Genomic DNA, 22994 nt, shown 5'->3' with positions numbered 1-22994 from the left:
GATAAAATATGGAATATAAATTATTTCTGATGCCAAGATCTGTCCAAGTTTGGTATAAAAATTGAAACAAAATCATTCATAAACTATCCAACAATATAATCTCTTTGTGGAATATAAGTAGTATGACGATTTTTGAATAATATAAATAAGGTGCTCATTCTATTTCTTAAATGTGCATCTACAATGTACTTAAGGTTATCAAAGATAAATATAAGATGTTTGTATATATTTATACCTACACACCCCCTCTCTCTCTCTCTCTCTCTACTATGATGTGATTCAATATAAAACTTAAGTACATATTTATTTTGACTTTAGGATATATTATTTTTATGTTAGGAAATAAAAAATAAGTATCAATTTATATGTTGTCTAGATAAGGTAACTCATGTGAAGGGTAAACAAGCTTACTCTTTACTTATCACTTTTTTTATTACTAACTCTCTTGTTATTAACAACACTTTTAAAATTAATAAAAATATTATTTTAAAATTAACAAAGCTATTGTGAGATGCTTGGGCTTATGCATCTATCAATTTCTTTCTTTTTTTTAACCCGTTGATGCAAGTGTAGTCAAAGGTGACATTAATCGTCATGAACATCGCTGGTTGCGAATGCTAACTAATGTCATCCGACCTCGTTTATTTTTTATTAATTTTAAAAGACGATGAAGAGGAAGAGGAAGAAGTCGAAGAAGAAATAAATAATTAAGTATATTTGTAAAGGGATAATTTAAAAATATTATTTTTTTTAGAAAAAATAAAATTATAAATAGTAAATTAAGGGTGAAACACATGATTAAGAAGCTGCACATTTCAAGTCTCTACCCATCATAAGATCCTCCACCCAATGAAGGTTGGAAGCAAACTCACAATTGATAAAGGTGGGCCACTTATTCAGATGTTGGATAGTTAAGGCTCCTCCCATAATTTAACATGCTGCCAAATCCAACTACCTTCCTAAGGCCCTCCCTAATATAGTGAATAGTGCTACTAATTATTTTCCAAATTAGGGAAGCCCTCCTATAGTATAGGTTCCAAGGATCATGACACTAATATTTTGCATTTAACAGTTTGGCCCAATGATTTTTAGTTCTATTGAGAACAGGGAGAACATGTCTAGCATTGATTGTTGGAATTTCAAAGATCATTCGAATCCTACAATATAGATGGTCCACATATCAAATTAAGTTCTTTCAATTATATTATTATCATGATAATGATGATCAATTAAATTATTTTTTATTAAGTACAATGGACAAGGTTATTTCAAAATTCTTTCAATTGCTTCCATGATGGATGGAACTTTTAAGGATAATGCATTAAGCATTTTATGAATTACATTGAATTTAGATCATTGTCTAACCTATATATATATATATATATATATATATATATATATATATATATATATATATATATATATATATATATATATATATATATATATATATATATATATATATATATATATATATATATATATATATATATATATATACATGAAGGCATAGACATCTTTGAAATTCCATAAGGCATATACTAGAAGACATCCATATTTCTTGAGATCATCCAAGGAGTCCAGTGTTTTTCATCCAAAACTTATTCTATAATAATTATGGTTGAAGGTAATTTTATATTCCATTGCATATTCAATTCATCGATTATTTTGCTTACATTAATGGTATTGGAGTCATACTTCATCCATGCTATCTAGAACATAAAGTGTAAATTTTGAGGTATTTCTTTGATGGAATCGATTTATTTGATTCAATCCTAAATTTTATTTTAACCACTATTCTAGTTATTTTTATTTTTACAATAAAATTTTCATATTCATGTGTTTTTCATCCATTATAATTATTATATAATGGATTATTAGTTTTGTCATTTTTCTTATACTTAAGAAGATAAAATCAATTTTAAGACATGCATGTATCATGAAATATGTTAATATTTCTTATAGCCATCAAGTGATTTTTAGGTGTATAAATTAAAGAAATATTATACCTCGAATTATTTTATAGATATTTATTTTTTTGGACACATTAAGTTAATTTTTATTATATGGTTTGTAATAAATTATCTTTTATGAGATGATTGGAATAAGACGATAATTTAAGTATTAATTTTTTTAGATCCATGTGTATGAAAAATTATTTTGGTGTGTTGTTTATCGGTATTATTAATAAAGAATTAAAGTTTGATATAAATTCTATACATGATCCACTTCTACCCATGCAAGAAGGTTAGAATTTATAACGATAAAATATTTTATAGTATAAAGTTGATTATTTTATTTGATTTTATAGTTTTTCCTTCTGCTCTTATTAATAATATTTATATTTTAAGTGGTGATATTTTTTTGACTTAGAATAAAAAAGTTCTCCTAACTCTTTGGTGCATGGATACTTGGTGCTTTGTGTGGATAAACTATTCATTTTCATGGAATCAAGTATGCTATTTGAGAAAACAATATATGAGCGGTACGAGCGATCCAATTGCTTAGGTATGATACTCATTAGATCTTATGTCAATGAGCATTTGGGGTTTTATTCTAAAAGTCATTAAAGAACAATTTGTGACTTCAAATAAGGTACTTGCTAGCATCCGAATGAAAAAGACTTTTAGTATATAGTTTGACATTGAGTACATAATGCAAATGAGAGACTTTGCTACGGAACTTAAGTCTTTAGAGGTTGAGATATATGATCCTTTATAGTCAATTTTATATTAAATTCTTTCTCTACATAATTTGACCTATTTAAAATTTTCTACAACACATATAAAGAAAATAATCAGAAATTTTGATCATGTTTGTACAAGAGATAGAAAGGTTACAACATGAGAAGCTTAATGAGAAAAGAGATGGTACTCATCATAGCAACTCACAAAAAGGGCTACAAGTGAAAGGGAAAAGGTATCCACGAAGAAAAAAAATATTAATACAATAACAAGATTAAAAGGTTTATTGTTTCTTTCGCAAGAAGGGACACATAAAAAGGACTATAAAAACTACAAAAGTTAGCTTTAAAAAAATTATATATCTCTAATATGTTATAGATTATTTCTTATTGATGTTCTTGATAATACTTAGTAGATGGATAGGAACCTTTAGGCTCATTTTAAAAATTAGATTTATTTTGAATCTTGAAAATACTATTTATGTTCCATCATTCATTAGAAATTTAGTTTTTGTTTCAAAACTTATGCAAATAGAATTTTCTTTTCATTTTAAAAACTCTATGCTTAGTGTTTCATAAAATAAAAGAGTTATTGAAACCGAATACTTAGTTGATGGTTTATTTAAATTTGATTTAGATTCAAATTTGAACTTAAATATTTTAACATGCATGATCAAAATTTTGGACAGAAGCATGGTATTATCAATAAGCAATCTTTGCATAGGAGACTATGTCATATCTTCATAGAAAAGAATAAAAAGATTAGAAAATGATGGAGTTATAAAAACTCTAGATTTTTACTGATTTTGAAACTTATGTAGATTACATAAAAGGTAAGTTATCCAACAAGTCCACTAAAGATGCCAAGAGGAGTTTTGAAAGTTTAGATATTAGACACACTTATATATGTGGATCTTTTACTCCATGCCTCAATAGTCAAATATATTTTATCTTATTCATAAATGATCATATAAGATATATATATATATATATATATATATATATATATATATATATATATATATATATATATATATATATATATATATATATCTCTATCTGTCATTTGAGAAAGTTGAGACTTTTGATGCTTTTATGGCTTATAAAGCAAAAGTAGATAAACAAACAAACAAACAATAAAATAAAAATTATATAATTAGATAGAGGTAGAGAGTTCTATGGAAGATACATAGAAATAGGATAAATGTTGAGTCTATTTACTAAGTTACTTAAGGAAGAAACATTATTAAGTAATATACAATATCTAACACACTTCGATAAAATAAGGTTGCTAAAAGAACAAACCACTCACTTATGAACATGTTCAGAAGTGTGATGAGTAATTCTAATTTATCTATATTCCTTTGGAGTAAAGCACTAAATACCGATATATATATATATATATATATATATATATATATATATATATATATATATATATATATATATATATATATATATATATATATCTTAAACAGGGTTCCATTTAAAATTATTCTTAAAACTCCTTTTAAGTTGTGAAAAGAATGGAAACCAAGTTTAGGTTATTTACATATATAGGGTTGAGATTTATAATCCTCATATAAAGAAATTAGACTTTAGAATAGTTAGTGAATTTTTCATTGATTATGCTATTAATTCTAAAGAATATAAATTTTATTATCCCTCTCATATGCTTAGAATTATTAAAGCAAGGAATGCAAAAATCTCTTGAGGATCTTCAACTCAATAAAAGTGGTTTTTCTCAAATACAATTTGAAAAAGCAAAGACTCAACATAAAGAATCAATTGATAATGTTGGTTTGATTTATGTTGGCCAATCTTATCATGTTAAGGAACCCCTTGGAGGAGAACCTAATGCCCTTAATTTACAAAATGAAGGAGATAATATGACATTGAGGATATCTTCAAGGATAAAATAAAAAAGATTTATAATTCCTAATGATTTCATTGTATACTTATAGATGTTTAGTTTTGGTGTTGGACTTAAAGGACAATCCTTGATTATTTTCATAAGCCATGAGTGGAGAAAATCAACTACATCAAAGCATCCAAGAAGATCATGAGGTATTTATTATATGCTAACTTATTTGATATCTCTCACCCCCACACTCTTTGGAGGAGGACAAAGTCCTAACATGGAAAGGGTTGTCACCCTAAAGAAGGACATACTATGCTTGGCAATGTTGATAGCAAACTTGCTATCTGCTGGTGATCTTACTAAGGGTTTTGTCTATAATTGAAGTTTGATTACTGTAAGAGATTCTATTATGGGCTAAGAAGGTCTCTAGATATGGAATAGACCAAATGCCTTTGATGAAATACAAGGAATCACTCGATAAAAGTATATTTTGTTAGGTGCATTCTACTTGTCTAAGGTATATTTCTCAACATAAAACACTGATGGCTCTTTACCTTCATTGTTTTCTTCTCTCATCTCATATCAACCCAATGGGACAGCGTAGTCTAAGCAGCTATAGAGAAGAAAATAAGCCAAAAAAAAGAAGAAACAAAATCATTGGATGGATGTCAAGAGGACGAGTTCTTACTTCCACATTTGGTTCCATGAGGAACTAATTTGCCACAATATCTGGCAACAAAGATTGCTTTCTCCAAAGCTCATAACCTCCTCAGTCTCCTGAGGGAGATGATCACAAAAACATGGCACATCCAGTTTGCAGACCTCGACGCAACATGCTTTAGAGGGGTTGACTTTTGGCCCTGGTATAAACACATAGTCCACGCATCGGTTGACCATCTCTATAATAAGCTCAACCATGGCCAGGGCCAACAACAGAAATAATGGAACCCTAGTTGCTGCCATCTTTGTGGACGCTCAAACTTGAAGCTCGAATCCATCTCTATCCATAACCGGAAAATGTCGTAAAGCATTCACCCATCCTTTAGTGTTGGAGTCAAGCAATGTCCCATGTTTCCATGTTCATAGCCTTTCTTTCTTTCTTTCTTTCAGATTGAAATATGCATGATGATGATTACATATCGTCGATAGTGTTGATGTTGTTTATGCTATGCATGATGAATTTACGATACAGAAGCTCTCCTGGGGTTGTGACACTCTTCTCCGGCGCCGGAGTTATCTTGTGTCGGCTCCTTTAATGGGGGCTTAAGAATCCATATGACACTAATGGGGTCTACTTGTCCTAGCAGTTAAAATAGTTGCTCGCCTTTTGGGAGACCAGTTCAAGGATCTAAAGACAGACCCTCTTTTGCTTCCCTCTCTCTTTTGACCGCTGTGTTGGATGTGGAAAGACTGGGAGGGAACACAGCGACTTTTCAGATCTCATTATGGATTCGAACACAAGACTGCATAATCTAGTACTTAGCCATCGAGATCTCCCCTGGGGACACCAGGTTGATGATGGGTGTCAACTGTTCCTCTTTCTCTCATCATGTGAGCTTATGCACCCCATAGGCCTTTTTCTTATTGTTAGGAGACGACTATATTACCTTACGTGGGCTCCATGCACGCTGTCGGATAGATTTCTGTGTGTGTCGCTCTCTTCCTTATCCTCGAGATCAGGCCACGCGCTTGTCGGGCGACACACACGTTGGCGTGCGTTGATGAAATCGGACGGTCAGTACATCGCCAGTTCAATCCTGGAGATGCGCGATCCATCAGCGGGATCGGGAATCAGACGGCCTCCGTTGCCTCATCATCAGGTTTATCTCTTACGCTTTTTTTGTATTGGGGATTTTTGTCGTCGTTGGGGAAAACCGCGAACAAAACGACGAATCCCTTCTCCGACACACCCACGCAGGCAGCCTTCGCCGCTCCTCTTTCTCTTCTTTTTATTGCCTCTCTCTCTCTGTCTCTCTGTGTCTCGTCGACTCCTTTGACTCCTCTTCCTTTATTTGATCCATTCACTTCGTTCGGCGTCTATTCTCCTTGCCCCAAAATCGATAGAGAAAAAGGGAGGGAGATGGGGGTGGAGAGGAATCACGGTGGGTGCATGGCTGTCAGGTCGCTTCCTCCGCCCTCCATCCCCAAGTGTTCTCACTCTGCTTCCGCCGCTAATGCCGGTTAGTGCTGTCGCCCTTCCTCTTCTTCTTTGGGGCAAAAAAAAAAATGAATCTTTTTTCCTTGTAGTCATTTTCCGGCTTTTTTGCGAGATTCCGTTCGCTGCAAGGGAAAATCTACGGTGTTATTCTGTGCCGCTCAAGCCGCTATCTTTCTTCCTAGATTTTAGGGTTTTTTTGTCGACTCATATTTGGTGTTATTCTGTGCCCATTCTGAAGAGTGTTTGGAGTCGCAGCCGAAGTCATTGAGATTAGAGATACTCTTTCTTGCTGAAGTTATATTATTATTTTAGTTCTTGTAGATAGTCTGCGAGCTTTCATCGTCTTCCGGAGTGGTTGAACCGAATGTGTTGGTAGTGGTGTGTCTCACCTGATCCGGTTGTTTTGATTGGAGATTTGAGTTATGCGCATTGAAGATTAGGACTTTGTGGGGCTCTTTGAATCGCTAGGAAAACGTTAGGTGTGGAAAGTAGATGCGAGAACCTGTGGATGTATAATCATTGTATCTTAGCTTGAAGCAGTTGGGTGGGATAGCATGTCATGTGATGTGTGCTTGCCTGGAAACATATTACCTCATGCTACTTCTTCACTTAGTGTTTGCTTGGAATTTGTTTGTTTGTTTGTTTGTATCAGGAGCTGGCTGATGTTCTTTTACTGTTTTGTCCCTGACTTGTTGTATGCTAGTTTATCCCCTCCCAAATCACTGGACTTCGTTCCTTCCACTGTATGGCTAATGATATGATCACGGTACTATAATGTGGGTCCTCACATGTTGCCTTCTGCAAGTCCTGGTGTCCTTGCAAAATTTTCAGACTCTACCATAGCCAACAAATCGATTACCGGTAATCGTACTCATATCAAAACCAAGTCGGGCTAGTATTTACTGTCTGGTACCTTATGAAAATTATAAAAAAAAAAAAAAAAAGGCCCTTCCTGTGGCATATTTTGTAGAGTGGATTTCTGATAGTTGCGACATATTTTGATGGTTGAATCACTGAGAAGATATTCCTATTAATTATTGACAGATGATCAGACATGTGGTTCACCAAGATGGATTGAAAAAGGTCTTTCCTGTGTTTGTATGAAGCGAAAAGGAACTTATGAGCGCATTTGCATCAATCTCACCCCTTTACAGGTACAATTCAATTAGTATTGATACGAAAGCTTATCGCCGCAAAAATTATGTTTGCCTTTATATAACCAGTGCTTCGTGTCTTATCTTGTTATTGGTGCTTGCATGATGCTAATCCACTAGATCTTAGAGTTGACCTCCCCTAATTCTTTTCCTTTAATTTTACGCTACTTTTTTTTTATATTAATAACTTATGTCCTAAGTAAACAGGAATTTGGATAAGAGTACTTAGATGATTGTAAATATTGTCGTTTCAGGAAGAAAGGCTACAAAGGCTGAAGCATCGTATGAATGTTTATTTTGATGCGTCGAGACGAGAACATCAGGTAATGTTTGATGTAATAAGGCTCGTTAAGATTAAACCCACTGATTAAACCTAATGATTCTTTTATAAATGATCACCATTGAGCTGGTGATATTTAGCTCCTTGGTTTGCAAGTTTCCATATTAGTCTATACACTTTGATGTTATGTTGTCTCGAAGAATTTGATGTTATGTGCCAATGTGCCATATTCAGTCATACCATGAATTAGTAGATGTTAATTGTTGCCTTTGTTCTATGTTCAAATGGCAAAACTTAGTTTTATCCTGACAGGAAGCTCTGAGAGCTCTATGGTATGCAACATATCCCAATAAAGAACTAAGTGGTTTAATATCTGACCAGTGGAAGGAAATGGGCTGGCAGGGCAGGGACCCATCGACTGACTTTAGGTAGGTTTGTCATTGTTGTTAATTTGTGCTCCAAATTAAATCAGAGTCTCTTTATTCATGTTATTTTACATGTTGAATAGGGGTGCTGGATTTATATCTTTGGAGAACCTGCTGTTCTTTGCAAAAACATTCTCTGTAAGATTGGATAAACTGCTTCAATTATCTTCCTTTATATCAGATTAGTCACAATCATTCTTCTTCTAAACCATTTTCTGCTTTAGAAGAAAGTAATATTGAGTAGTTTTTCTACAGAATTCCTTCCAGAGGTTGCTAAATAAACAATGTGGGAAGCGGGCCACATGGGAATACCCATTTGCAGTTGCTGGTGTGAATATCACTTTCATGATTATGCAAATGTTAGATCTGCAGTCCAGTAAGTGTTCCTTTATGACAATATTTTTAATCACAAATAATGATTTATCATATTCAGATTTGAATTAAAAAAATATTAAGAACTGAGCCAAAAACAAGAAACAAATGAAAATAAGACAGCTAAACTAACAAAATGAACCTATGGTCAGAAAGTTTAATAAGCACTGATAAGAAAAAGGAAAATGTCCACTTCTATTAGACTTGTGTTTCTTGAACCAAAGAAGGATTTAATTGTAGAACCAGGATTGTGGTTACAATGGTGTGAGGCATGCTGGTAACTGGTGGAATGATTTTAGCACATGGTTCATGTTGACCATCTGAAGCCTTGTTCCTGCTAAAGGATGTGGCAGCACACCTTGGAACGACACAGGCTATTCCGGTACATGCTGACGCAAAATGTGCCAATCGGCATGGACCCAGCAATCATGTGTAATTTGTATAGTTGTCTAAGATTTGTTCCCTAGTTAGACTGGTTGGCTTTGTTGCCTGGTCATTTTGCTTGTAGTGCTAGTTTTATGCACTCAAGGCTCGTGACATTTTTGAGTCAAATTGGTTCTCTCATGGCTGTGACAAAGACTGGTAGAAGATAGAACATGGTATTATTGTGAATCATTTTGCTTTGAGTAATCCCAACAAAGGCATATAACGGAAAAAGAAACTGAAAATAAGATCTGCAGTGGGAATTTGATTGTTGCAGTTGAATGCTCTCTGCATCTCAACCTTTTATATATGAAGTCTAGCTATAACTTGGTTTCTGTACATTGTTCATATTTGGTTGGAAGCAAGAGTTTGCTGCTGTTATTCAGTGTTCAAATATTATTTTCGTAACTTCAAAGTGACATTAGTTTGTATCAATTCAGCCGATGTTTACATTTACACAGACAAATTTAAAATTTAGCTCAAACTTGAACCGAAGGCCATGCCTAGGTAAGTACAATAAAAGATTCCTAGTTCTAAAATTATTCACATGATTATATACAATCAACAAGGTTTGGATCATCATATTCAATTGCACATTCTGAGTTGCTCAAAATCAGGAAAATTCAAGTTGTTTAAAATAGTGAGCAAATCTTGATAAGTAACTTTGGTTCTTGTGTCAAAAAAATTGTTCAAGTATTTATAGGGTTTTTAAAAAAACACACAAGAAAGTAACTGCCGGCTTGGCTCATATATCTTGGTTTCTTTTCCTCTCTTGTCTCACATTAATTGATCTTTTATATTGTTCAAAACATGGGTTTCTCTATTTAATCCTTGAATATTTATGGCTTTCTTCTTTCTTTGTTCCTTCAATAAAATCAGGCCTTGTGGAGGAGATTATGAGGTTTGAGACTTTTCAATGACTCCGAAAGCCACAAGTATGCAAATAACGTCATGCATCTTTCCATCCCTTGACAAAATCGACGAGTTTGAATACTTCTCCCTCATGTTCTTTTAATTTCCTTTGACTCGATTCATGATTTCTCCTTCAAGAGAATTGAGAAGGTTTCCTCTAGGATTTCTTTAGCTTCTTTCTCAAATTCTTTAGGGTTTCTTCAGACATTTTCTTATTCTTGTGGTGTTCTTTTAGTTACTCCTACCTTTTACCTTTCCCATCCCTCTCCTGTTTATATTAATCCTTTTGATCGAAAACTAATTAAATCTCAATTTCAATCAAAAGGAACTGTTTAATGATCATAAGGAACCGTACGAGCAGGAGAGAAGGATGGGAAAAGTAAGAGGATCTAAAAGAAAACCATAAGAAAAAGAAAATGACTGAAGAAAACCTGAAGCATTTGAGAATGTAGCTAAAGAAATCCTTAGAGGAAGCTTTTTTGGCTTCTCTTGAAGAAGAAATTACCAATCGAGTCAAAAGAAATCAAAAGAACATGAGGGAGAAGTCCTCGAACACTGGTTTCACCAATTTCATTGAAGGATGGGAGGAGTGAAACATTATTTGCTAGAATTGTGACTCTTGGAGTCATTGAAGAGTCCCAAACTTTAAGATCTCCTCCACATAATCTGATTATGTTGAAGAAACGAAAAAAAAAAGTCATAAAGATTCAATGATTGAGGAAAGAAACCCAAGGTTTAAACAACATAAAAGAACAGTTGATGTGAAGACAAGGGAAGAGAAGAGAGATGTGAAGACAAGGGAAGAGAAGAGAGGAAGAGAAACCAAGAAACGGTCATATGAGCCAAGCCGATAATTACTTTAAAAAAAAAAAAAGGTACTTATAGGGTTATGAGATTTATTCTATTCATTACTCAAGCTAGCAGCTCATACCTAAGCAATGTCAATCTTGTTTTACATGTAATGCAATTCCCTGGGAATCCACGATCTATTGAACCTGGAAAACTTCATTTGTGTTACATTTCTAAAAGTTCTTGTTGGCATGACCTGTTTGTATATAATATTTTTATAGTCTTGTTCCTTGCTAAATATAGATGCCTTTTGAAATCCTTTTAGCTCTAACTCTAAGCATGAGTACTTGATCTTGATAAACCTACAGTGGTATCTAGTTGAAATCCTTTTTGCACATCCCAACTTGTTAATATATGTGATGGTTGATTGAGTTTTTACTATATTAGAATAATATGTATGCAGCAAAAGCAAGGACATTTGTCAGAGCTGTTTTCATCCAAATGCTGTCAGGTGAGGCTTCAACATATCCTAGAGACTCTGTAAGATCCTGCGTAAGTTGTGTGCTTATGATTTGTCATGATGCAGAGGATGAATGGGCATTCGACTTGCTTTACTGTGTAGCTTTCATGGTCATGGACAAGCAATGGCTAGAGAGAAATGCTTCTTACATGGAATTTAATGTTGGTATTTCTTCGTTATGGTCTCATCTCTGCTTAACTCCATATTGGTTATTTTTTCTTTAATTTGAGAAATATATTTGTTGGTCCTTAGGAAGTTCTGAAGTCGACTCGTGCGCAGCTGGAGAGGGAGCTTCTGATGGATGATGTAATGAGGATAGAAGACATGCCATCATATAGCCTTCTTTTATGACTGCTTGTTAAAGACTAAGATTTCTTGAAGTGTAAAGTTGGCTTCGTTTCTTTTATCCACTTTCTTCACTGTTGCAAAATATTTCTTTTTCTCAACAACTCAAGTGAAGAAGAATTTTTTACATTTCAAGAAATCAACTACTCTGGCAAATTTTTAGTTGACAATTCAGTTCCCATCCATAGGATTTGATTGGGGTTCTAGAAAGGGTATGCTTGGGGCCAAGCACACTCCAGTTTGTAGTAGTATGGTGAAAGTTTTCTCTCTGTGACAGGTTCAATGTGGTGGGTGCCTTGCAAAGGGTGACATCCAGCAACAGTTCTGTGGTTTGTCTCTCATAGGCCAAATTTTAGACATCACAGGTCTTTCAGTTTTTTTTCTCTTTTCATGGAAAAATGGTGATGTGGAGAAATAGGCTGTAACATCTCCTGAGGATCTATTGACTTCATGTTTGTGTTAGCTACCTATGGAATTTTGGTGAGCTATATATATATATATATATATATATATATATATATATATATATATATATATATATATATATATATATATATATATATATTACATGTGGTAGCAGTTAGTCTCATATGGCTATGAGATTAATAAGTTATACTAACTGGTAGAAATTGGATCTATAATGGAGTTTTGATACAGGAAAATGTGGATATCATGATGTTAAAATAGAGTAAATCGGACAAATAACTAATTGAAATTTATGAATCATAATTGCTGAATAAGATAATAAAAAATACTTCGAACAAGAATAACATAATATTGTAGATAAAATTGATTTTGAAATGTGGATACTTGTTACTTGATGCCGTTGACCGCTGAGCTCAGATCGGCATGCATCTCCATCCAAAAGATTTCAGACAGCAAGAATTGGATGCTAATATGCCCATGTCACAACAAGACATTCGCGTAACCAAATCTAGCTCAGATCTCATCTGATCCGGTCACCCTTTGGGGAGTGACAATAAGTGTAGGTCTCGATCACTGTCTAGCGACGAATAAATCTTTCGATTGGAAAGGATTCATATATCACGAAGCATACATTTTGTATAATTATATGGGCGAATTTTCAAAAAAAATTAAGAAATCTCGTATGATCTCTTAAAAGACCTAAAAAAAAAATAAAACTTATTAGAGGAAATGTTTAACTCACATAACAACACAAATAATTAATACAAATTATAAACATAGACTTCGTAAGCTTTAAACGATCACATAACAAATAATCAAATGTGATATGCTATGATCAAAAGTCTCCACACGTGCCCATGTTATGCTATTGCAGAACAAGATAGCAAACCAGCCCTAAACTCTATCTCAAAGGCTCATCCAGTCATGTGCCACTTGGGTAGCTCATGGGTGTTGTGTTGGTTAACACTCTGCACTACTCGATAGAGCTAGAAAACCCTTAAATTGACTGCTTGGATAGTTTATTTCTGGATAGTTTTGCCTTCGTGTGACGACTGCACATAATCTACATTTACAAATCTAAAATGACTATAAAAGACAACCAAAATGAGACTTCTAACTCTACTATAAGCCCTCTATATGTTGTATAAAGCATGAATAAAATTGAAAGATATTGATATATACAAGTATTACATTGAACACTTTATTTATAACTTTGTTCGTAATATTCTTCCCTACTTATTCATTTACAGATGCTGCATCTCCTCACCTTTACTGAATCTTATCTTCTGCTTTAATTATAATTTACCTCTTGGCTTACAATTGCTCTCCACTATTATTATTAAGTAGCCGAACTTTGATCTATCATGTTGCTTTAACTCGCCAATAATTCCGACTCTGATGTGGGGGCGATCGAGTTATGCTAATTTCTGTTGGTTCCTACGAATTATTCAGATAAAGGAAATGACATTTCCTTGTAATGGCGCTAGTCTCTCAAATGTCTCACATCGCTTGAATAGGGTAAATGTCTGTTAGAGCTTTAATGAGCATTGTCTCATAAAATTTGAATTTCTTGAGGTCTTTTCTTTGTAAAATTTATCTATCGATTCCTTTTCTACTTAGTTGTCATCTCTAAGTAGGTTGGTATTACTTTTGTTTTTTATTAGCATTATATCGAGAAAAAAACTGGATAGTCTACTCTTAGTAGCACCGATATCATTGGTGAGGATTTAATAATTATTTTTTTTTTAAGTTTCTTCAAAGGGTTTTAAACATATATAAAGCTCATTTGCCAAATAAATAAGAGAATTAGGATATTCGGTTTTGTCCATTCTCTTAACGGTTGAGAATACAAATGTTACTTGACTTCGCTCATCTCCTCGAGAGTTATATTTCATGCATTGAGTCGATTACTAGTCTTCGCCTGATCTTTGCTCACATTTTTTAAGTACTTAAATGTTTGCACTCCTTATGTTGAGTTATGTACTATGATTCACCTTCTTACTACCATTGAACTTTTATAATGCAAGTCATTTTGTCTGAAAAAGGCAAAAGTTCACCCCGACTTGGTCATCTTTAGAATTATACTATCTTCTCCATCATTTATGTCATTTACTTTAAATATAAAATGTATAGCACCGTAGATTGCCTACTTCATTCCTTTATCGAGTACTCTTGCTTTAACCCGAAATCCCCCAAGTTTTGGTTATTTTGATGAAAAGTCTATTGACATCAATCTTATGAAATTTTTTAGCCTCTACACTTTAGTCTTGTATCGGTACTTGGAGTTTGCTTTTGTATTCTTCACCTCCTCGGCCTCTTTCACGACCAATTACTCTCCCTCCAGAAGAGCAAGGGATTGATGACTCTACAAAAGTCTTACCTCTTTGGTACCATGACACTATTATGCCCATGGCTCTACTATTTGTTACCTCGCATCTATTTCTTTTTTTCGCAATCGGTAGATCTGTCTCTACGGCATTATGACACTCTTCCGAGTCTACCTCTATTAAACTTTTTTTTTTTTTATAGTTGAGTCCCTCTGGACTCGTCGTCGCTTTATTGTCCCTTTTGACCACTTGCTTCAATATTTTTGTATTCTCCGAGCAATTCCCTTATGTCAATGGATTCAAAATGTAACTCTCATGGCCTCTACATTCATATTATAAGGCTCGCATTGATTCTATTCTTCTTTACTTCATTGATAGCAACATTCACTTACCTATAACTTGTCAAGCTCCCTTAAGCGAACATGAGATCTAGAATAGTCCAATTTTTTAACCGCTTCGATTACACCTTTATATGATTAAGCTTCTCCCCATGGGATTTACTGGTACTTGTACTCAAAATTCCTCCTCAATAGTACACAACCTCTATATGTTGTTGACCAAGGCTTTCATCGAATGTAAAATTTGATACATGCATAGAAGATCCACCTTTGCGGTACTATAATATTCACTTATTGAATCTATAACCTTTCTTGGTGTCATGTTATTCACTGAAGTGGAGCTCCGAATAATTTTCAATCATACCTTCGTATGATCTAGTCTCTTACTAGGCTTCTCTTATGTGTGTCATATTGCCTTGAACTATTCCACCATAATCTACTGTAACATATCACCACCTAGTGACATTTTCATTACATTCTAATCTTTTATGGGATGAATTCGGATTATAATCTCTGCTAGTACATCATATGACTTCTACCACCTCTGAATATGTTTGCTCTCTTGGTAAATAACCTTTCTTTGTCTACTTGCTTTCGGGTCACACCCGGACGAAGCATAGCTCTAAGACAGTCTATTGCCTAATAGTTCTCGAAGTCTACTAACTTTGTTAAAATTTATGCACCATTGTGTGGATCCTAGGCCTTTGCCCTTCAACAAAATTTTCATTGTGCATCGCTTCCTTTATCATAGTACAGTTACATATTCTTCAAGAGTACTTATCTTTATATTCTCTTATCTCATGTTAAGATCTTCTGACCTCAACTTTATATCCGTAAGTTGAGTCATCTTAGTTCATATATATATATATATATATACCAACAAATTGAGCCCTCTCTCCCTACAAATCTCCTATTGCTTTGCTGTTTTATAGTGGCACTTACTTTAGACTTCTTTTACTTTGCTCCTATTTGAATTATTATTAGTTGATTACCTTATAAAAATATAACTATTTTGTTGCATATCTTGAATAAAATAAGAAAAAAAATTATATTTGTAATATGAATTAATAATTTTTTTTTTCATATCATTTAACTTAGGCTAATGACATGTTTCAGAATATATTTGAAATATATTTGAAATGTGCATTGAGTACCTAATACATATTTTAAATATAAATTAATATTTGATAATTTTTTAAAATTATGTTTGATCCAAAAGTTGTGTCGCAAATGTTCAATGCTAACAATTTTTAAAAATTTTCATAGGATCCTATGATATTCTCTAAAATCACAAGATTACTACTATATAATAGAAATCATGATCCTCATTTTCTCTCCCTTTCTCTCGATTTTTATCGATCTTAATATAACGACATGACTTATGTCTTCTAAAAAATAAAATTTTATTTATTTATTTTTTTTAAAATTATTTAATATTTATTTATATGATTATATTTCTTATTTACTATATATCTTAGGTCATATGAATTTTTTTATAAGATTATATATACTCATTTATTTATTTTATTTATTTACATACTAATATATATATATATATATATATGAATAAATATTAAAAATTAAAAGGAAAATTGTATCATATAATATATAATAAAATTTTGAAATATAATTTTACTAAGCACCACATACGTCAATCTAAATTTAAAATTTAATTTACATCTAGTGTTTATCAAACACTCAAGAAATAAATAGCTAAATGTGATGAGTTTGAATTCCATTAATCGTAAATAAATGTATTATTGATCACGCAATCAAAATAGATGGTGACTAAATAATCTTATTTGCGTTTGAGGCATAAACGGAATCCAAGTTGACGATGCAACTCAAAAAGAATTATATATATATATATATATATATATATATATAATTATTAATTACATATGGTATTTATAACATAAGTATATTATTTATTGCATAACCTCCACCAAGCAACATGATGTGATGTGATGTGATGTGAGGAGTAATTGGCTGTTCTCCTTAATTTCATTTAAATCTCCCCTTATAAACACAGGCTTGATTGGCTCTAATAAAGTTTATATTGAATTGAATTGAATTGCTGCAGGAAGAATAAGGAACGCCCACTTGTGCAAATAGTTCCACATTTTTATATGATTTTTTGATTTTATGTGCATGGAAAAAAGAAATTAAGTGATTTGATATATTTTTCTTTTGCTTTATCTCTTTGAAATTAAAGGAAAAAAGAGAATACTTTTCTCCCGCTGTACAAATGGAAAACTCGACTCTCTCTCTCCCCCATTTAATTCATCATCTCTACGCCGCCCGCCGCATCGAGCCACCGCTCCATGGGAGCGCACTCCGCCTTGTGCGCCAGCTTCCAGTGCAGCGCCTGGCACGCCCTCGAGCAGTAGTTGACGACGCCGCACACGGAGCAGCGACGGAACTCGTGACGCCTGGTCTCCGCCCTTCCGCACCCGCCGTGGGAGCAGAAGCGGAGCCCCTCCTCTCCCGGCCCGCTCTCGCCGGCGCCGCCCCTCGACGTGAACCACTCCACCATGAACCGGTTGGCCGGGTGCGCCTCCGGGGCTGGTACGTTGCAGCCGAAGTCGCTCAACAGGGAGCAGCCGGAGGCCAGGCCGTCGCGGTGGTGGTGCTGCCAGGCGGCGGCGGCGGCGGCGGGGGAGGAGGGGTTGAGGACCGCAGCAAGCTCCCGGGCGTTGGCCTGGATGAGGAAGCGGCGGCCTTCCGCGACGTTGCGCCGGACGCCGTATCCGTCCTGGAGACAGTGGCCGAGCTCCCGAAGCGCGTCGACGTGGCCGAGGACGGCCGCGCGGGCGCACAGCGCCACCCCCGCGCCAAGGTCCTTGTCGCGCTTGGACCCTCCGCTGCCGTTGAACTGTATAACCGCCAGCGAGTACAGCGCCGCCGCGTGGGACCCCATCGCCGCCCGCGCCATCAGCGCCGCCCCGCTCCCTCGGCTCTCCAGGCAGTAGAACCGGATCTGCAGAACCCAACCACACAACACAAATCAATCAACTCTTCCTCCTCCAAGATCCTTCCTTTTCCGCCGAGAACCAAAAAACAGCAGAGACGCCTCCTACCATGCCCAGCATGTAGCAAGCTTCGAGATTTCCGGCGTCGGCGCACTGCTTCAAGAACCTGTGCGCCGATTCCGTCCAGTTCCTGGCTCCAACCGCGAGCGATTTCACCGACGCCGTGGCGAGAACCAGCGGACTCGATCCCAACCCGTTCAGCCTCTTACACCTACAATCGTTCCAACAAAAAAATCAGATCTTTACCGTCGAATTACAATCAAACGAGACACCGCAGGAGGAACAGAAGAAACGCAGTACGTTATCCGGACGCTGGCGAGATCCGACGGAGACGTGGCTGAGGCGCTCAGCTTGGAGAGGATGGAGACGACGAGGTCATCCGGGAGGGTATCGAACAAGTCAGGCCACTCAGCGGCGGCTCGCCTTCCAACTCGGTGGAGCCTCCGCGTCCTCTTCCTGGCCCTACCGGCCTGTCCCTCGTCTACCGCCCTCCACTGGGCCTCCCACTGCGGCAGCCCGGGGTAGCAGAGCCCTCTTCTCGTCCTCATATCTCCAGCAGCCCGTAACCCGTTCGCCCGTGTGCCCAAGGCGGAGGAAGTCTCAGGGGCGGAGGAGGAGGGGAGAGAGAGAGAGAGAGAGAGACGCTTCCTTTTATACACGGAGATGACTATATCTGGAAAGCTCCCGCTACGTAATGACTCTTCTGCCCTCGCGAAACGGTGGGATTCGCCCGTTAACGCAGGTCAAACGGGGGTTGACGGTTCGCTCTCCGTCGCGTCACCCCAAAGGCTCTCGTAGCTTCCCATGCACACATCCCTTATTATAACGCAACACGTTCCTTGGCCGGTCTCAGGTCAAGTAGTATGTGAGAGTGAGTCAGTGAGAGAGAGAGAGAGAGAGGGAGGGATAGGTGTTTGGCCATGGGAGGAAGAGGTGGTTAATAACTTCTGGCTTTGGCAAAGTAAACACGGTTAGGAGTTAACCGCAGCTGGATTAACAGGAAATCGAAACGGCCTGCACAAACTTAGCCTCAGGTGAGGGAGGAGGGGAAATGTCAACCTTCCAATTCAAAGAACATACAAGAAGAAAGAAGAAGGATCAAGGAATGATAGGAAGCATGTGGTGGGGGATTTGGGTTCTTCCTCTTCTCCTAATTTGGGTTCGAATGTTCTTATCGGAATATGAGATAAATCTATATCAAATAATTATCGATCGATCACAAAGTAATTAAATATACCACCAAATGAACTCATCGTTGACCTAACTTTGTGGTTGCTTTGCTCGGAAGAAGAGGAGATGAAGGTTTCGTTGGGGCACATCTCAAACAAATAAGTCGTCATCGATGCCATCTACTACATATTTTTTTGTACGTTCCTACTCAACTTGAGGTAGATATATGGATTTAAAGGATAAGATCACTTCTACTAGAAAAGAAATGCAATGGGTTGCGTGGATTCCAACATGAATTGTGTTGTTGCCAATCGGATGGTGGCAATTCTCAATTAACTCTATTAATTCACACATATATGAAGGATTACAGCTTTTGATGAGTTCATAAACATTTCTTTTCTTCACAAGTTGAAGTCAATTGTTCCTTAGAACGTTTCGTTTGCTTTTGTTACGTGGATTAAGCAGCATCAAATATAATAATCCGATGTTAAACGTGATGATCAACACACACACATATATATATATATATATATATATATATATATATATACAACAGAGGCAATGTGAGACACATGCTCCCACTTTTATGGCCAATAACCGGGCATTTGACCTTGGCAGCATTAATCTAAGAGGAGGAGTAAGCCAGCCGAGAGATTACCTTTGTGTGTCTTAGAAGGTGCAACCTATACTCCAACAAGTAATCAACAGTTTACTCTTCATTGAATAAGGCTAATGGTTCGATGATACCGAATGGAATCTGTTAGTGTAAACAACTTTTTAGTCGTGACCTCGGGGCCGACGCGGCTTGGTTCGGGTCCGGATGACGGGTCGCCGATTCCTTTGGGAGGAGGTCCTTTGCCAACGCGCCCGGAGAGAAACGTCTCGCCTTCGTCCCTGCACACAGGTCGGGACGGGAGAGCTCGACCCGACCCCTCCGACGATCAAGTCAGTGAATAATCGTAGTGGTGTTGTTATCTATGTTTTTTCCTCCCTTTTCATTTGGTATGCAAGGGTAATTATAGGGGAGTTCGGTGTTACCTGATGTGCCTGCCCGTAGAGGGTAGGATCGTACCTTCTGATGGCATCTGACATCGCTATCGACGTAGCGTGCGGAGTCGAACCTGAGCGGTCGTTAATGGGCCTCGATTGACGTTTCGACCCGTGTCAGTCACGCGGTGTCGGACTAACAGGGGAGTGGGACGTCAGCGGGTGTCACGCAAGTCTTATCGTAATTATTACCATCATCAGAATCAAAATCGAATTCTAGCGATTTGATTCTAATTTAATTCTAAATCGATTAGAAAAATAAAAATAAAAAATAGATAGATTCGATGCCACCTCACCGCCCCTTCTCTCTCTCTCTCTCAGACCATATATGTACTGTACGAACATGCTCACTGTGCAGAGTGCGCAGGTAAAGGGTGCCTTGGGATTCTACAATGGTGCTGCGAGTCCCTCATCGCTCCATCGTTCTCTGATCCCCGAGGAGACCGCTGAAGTACCAGTTTCTACCTGAGTGCATGTACGTGATCTACTACTCTTTGTGTCTTATTGAGCGGGGCAAAATGGTATTCTTCGAACTACTTGATTTGGATCGTCGATTATTCCTTTTACAGACCATAGAATTGGATTTCTGTGGGTGGTGTTGTATGATTGGATTGGGTGCAATCCTAAAGTCGAGTGGAGGATGTCCTGAGTATTGATGATTGAAGCTTGAAGTTTCAGGAGCAATATACAGCTTGAGAATCCAAGTCATGGATGAACACTTCTTTACCTTCTTTGGGTGATACAAAGATTGGGCTGAAGGGGATAATAACATCATGGCATCAATCGACCAAATCGTATATCACACTGCAATCTGCAATCTGCATGCATGCAAATATCACACTGCAATCTGCATGCATGCAAAGTCACTTTGCCCCCATGCAATAAAATCAGGTTAATTTTGATGCTAATTATCACGATCACTGTGCCACATCACCGTCGATCACCTCGCCAACCTAAAATTAATATATTTTTAATATATTTTGTGAATGAGTATAACTCAGAGTGTAAGCCAAGTGTGATAGTTTTTCTAGATAATTTAAGATAATTTTATATAGAAATTAATATATTTTTTAAGGATAACTTGATTTTTTTAAATTTTATTATAAATTTATGATATTTTTTATATAAAAATTAATATAATTTTTTAATAAGTCTTGTGAATGAGTGTAACTCGAGTGTAACGATTAATCTAAATACATATATATATATATATATATATATATATATATATATATATATATATATATATATAAGAACCCGTATAGGCATTTCTTCAAACATGTCACACATGGACAGAACCATAAAACAGTCCCGCCTAGGCATTTCCCCGAGCACATGGCGCTCGAGAAGAAAGATGACAAGTGCTCCAAATCAGTCCATGGAATAAGCTAAACCCTATGCATATGATAATAAGCAAACAGCTGAGAGATGGGATACCTTCAGAAATCCTCATCAAGCTTGAAGACATGGATGGCTCCGGTCCCGTTCAAGCTCGACATCACGGAGGCCTTCTGGTACTCGCCCACCCTCTTCTCGAAGAAGTTGGCCTTACCCTGCAGCGAGATGAGCTCCATCCAGTCGAAGGGGTTGGCCGCCCGGTACAACTTGCCGTGGCCCAGCGACCCGAGCAGGCGGTCGGCCACGAACTCGATGTACTGGCTCATGAGATCAACGTTCATCCCGACGAGAGCGACAGGGAGTGCGTCGCAGACGAACGCCCGTTCGATGTCAACAGCGTCCGCAACGATTGCCCGGACCGCTTCCTCGGACAGCTTGTTGCGGAGGAGGCTGTAGAGGAGGCAGGCGAAGTCGCAGTGGAGGCCCTCGTCGCGGGAGATGAGTTCGTTGGAGAAGGTGAGGCCGGGCATGAGGCCGCGTTTCTTGAGCCAGAAGATAGCGCAGAAGGAGCCGGAGAAGAAGATGCCCTCGACGCAGGCGAAGGCAACGAGGCGCTCGGCGAAGGAACCGGAGGAATCGATCCAGCGAAGGGCCCAGTCGGCCTTTCGGGCGACGGCGGGGACGGTATCGATGGCGTGGAAGAGGCGATACTTGTCGTCGGGGTCCTTGACGTAGGTGTCGAGGAGGAGGGAGTACATCTCGGAGTGGATGTTCTCGATGGCGATCTGGAAGCCGTAGAAGGCGCGGGCCTCGGGGAGCTGGACGTCGCGCATGAAGCGCGCGGCGAGGTTCTCGATGACGATGCCATCGGAAGCGGCGAAGAAAGCGAGGACGTGGGAGACAAAGCGGCGCTCGTCGGGGGTGAGACGGTGTTGCCAGTGGGAGAGGTCCGGCGACAGGTCCACCTCCTCCGCCGTCCAGAACGAGGCCACCGCCTTCTTGTAGAACTCCCAGATGGAGGGGTAGGTGATAGGGAACATGCAGAAACGGTCCGGGTTCTCCGCCAGCAACGGCTCTGACTCCTCCATTCCTCCTCTTCCTCTTCCCTCCTGGGCTGATGGCGGCGCCGCCATCATCGGCCGACGAAGGGAAAAAAGGGGAATGTGGTTTAAATTTGGGGGCTTTCTGCTTGCAACGGGAGAGGCAAGGGTTGCGTGGGCCCAGCGGACGGTGGGGTTACATCATAGTGATTGCACGGGAAGACGAGACGGCGGCACTTACCTAAGCGGAGAGATAAAGGTAAAGGGCCAATTATCTGTCTTTCGTCCTCATACGGGGGTCTGGTACGAGAGGGAAGCCGCGTGACAGAGGAGTGCCACGTGGGGCCATGACTG

General features: G+C 37.5%; 3 protein-coding genes across 6 annotated transcripts; 1 reads left to right on the top strand and 2 right to left on the bottom strand.

Annotated features, from left to right (window-relative positions):
* The first annotated feature begins 6399 nt into the window (after positions 1–6399).
* LOC103999359 (uncharacterized) lies at positions 6400–12092 on the top strand. 4 transcript variants are annotated; one of them, XM_065127189.1, is made up of 10 exons: positions 6400–6724; positions 7406–7563; positions 7747–7856; positions 8111–8179; positions 8449–8564; positions 8645–8699; positions 8817–8937; positions 11521–11568; positions 11644–11738; positions 11830–12092. In XM_065127189.1, the coding sequence occupies exons 2-10, from the start codon at positions 7491–7493 to the stop codon at positions 11926–11928; spliced, it is 786 nt and encodes a 261-aa protein (XP_064983261.1). In that variant the 5' UTR covers positions 6400–6724; positions 7406–7490; the 3' UTR covers positions 11929–12092. The 4 variants fall into 4 exon arrangements, with proteins under 4 accessions (XP_064983261.1, XP_009419377.2, XP_009419378.2 ...); XM_009421102.3 differs by lacking the exon at positions 7406–7563 and having other exon boundaries at positions 6401–6724; positions 8518–8564; XM_009421103.3 differs by lacking the exon at positions 7406–7563 and having other exon boundaries at positions 6402–6724; positions 11834–12092.
* A 5166-nt stretch (positions 12093–17258) lies between these two features.
* Positions 17259–18643, bottom strand: LOC103999461 (F-box protein At1g67340-like). Its single transcript, XM_009421214.3, has 3 exons — positions 18346–18643; positions 18094–18256; positions 17259–17993 (listed from the first exon to the last, which is right to left on the bottom strand). Exons 1-3 carry the CDS (start codon positions 18591–18593, stop codon positions 17292–17294), a joined length of 1113 nt encoding a protein of 370 aa, XP_009419489.2. The 5' UTR covers positions 18594–18643; the 3' UTR covers positions 17259–17291.
* A 2914-nt stretch (positions 18644–21557) lies between these two features.
* On the bottom strand, positions 21558–22834 carry LOC135623812 (ribonucleoside-diphosphate reductase small chain-like). The gene has a single exon (XM_065127187.1). It carries the CDS (start codon positions 22734–22736, stop codon positions 21702–21704), a length of 1035 nt encoding a protein of 344 aa, XP_064983259.1. The 5' UTR covers positions 22737–22834; the 3' UTR covers positions 21558–21701.
* Positions 22835–22994: the final 160 nt, after the last annotated feature.

This window comes from Musa acuminata, chromosome BXJ2-9 (genome assembly GCF_036884655.1).
Source record: "Musa acuminata AAA Group cultivar baxijiao chromosome BXJ2-9, Cavendish_Baxijiao_AAA, whole genome shotgun sequence".
Classification (NCBI taxonomy): Eukaryota; Viridiplantae; Streptophyta; class Magnoliopsida; order Zingiberales; family Musaceae; genus Musa; species Musa acuminata.
The sequence above is the reverse complement of the archived record's forward strand: the minus strand, read 5'-3'. Positions and strand labels throughout refer to the sequence as shown.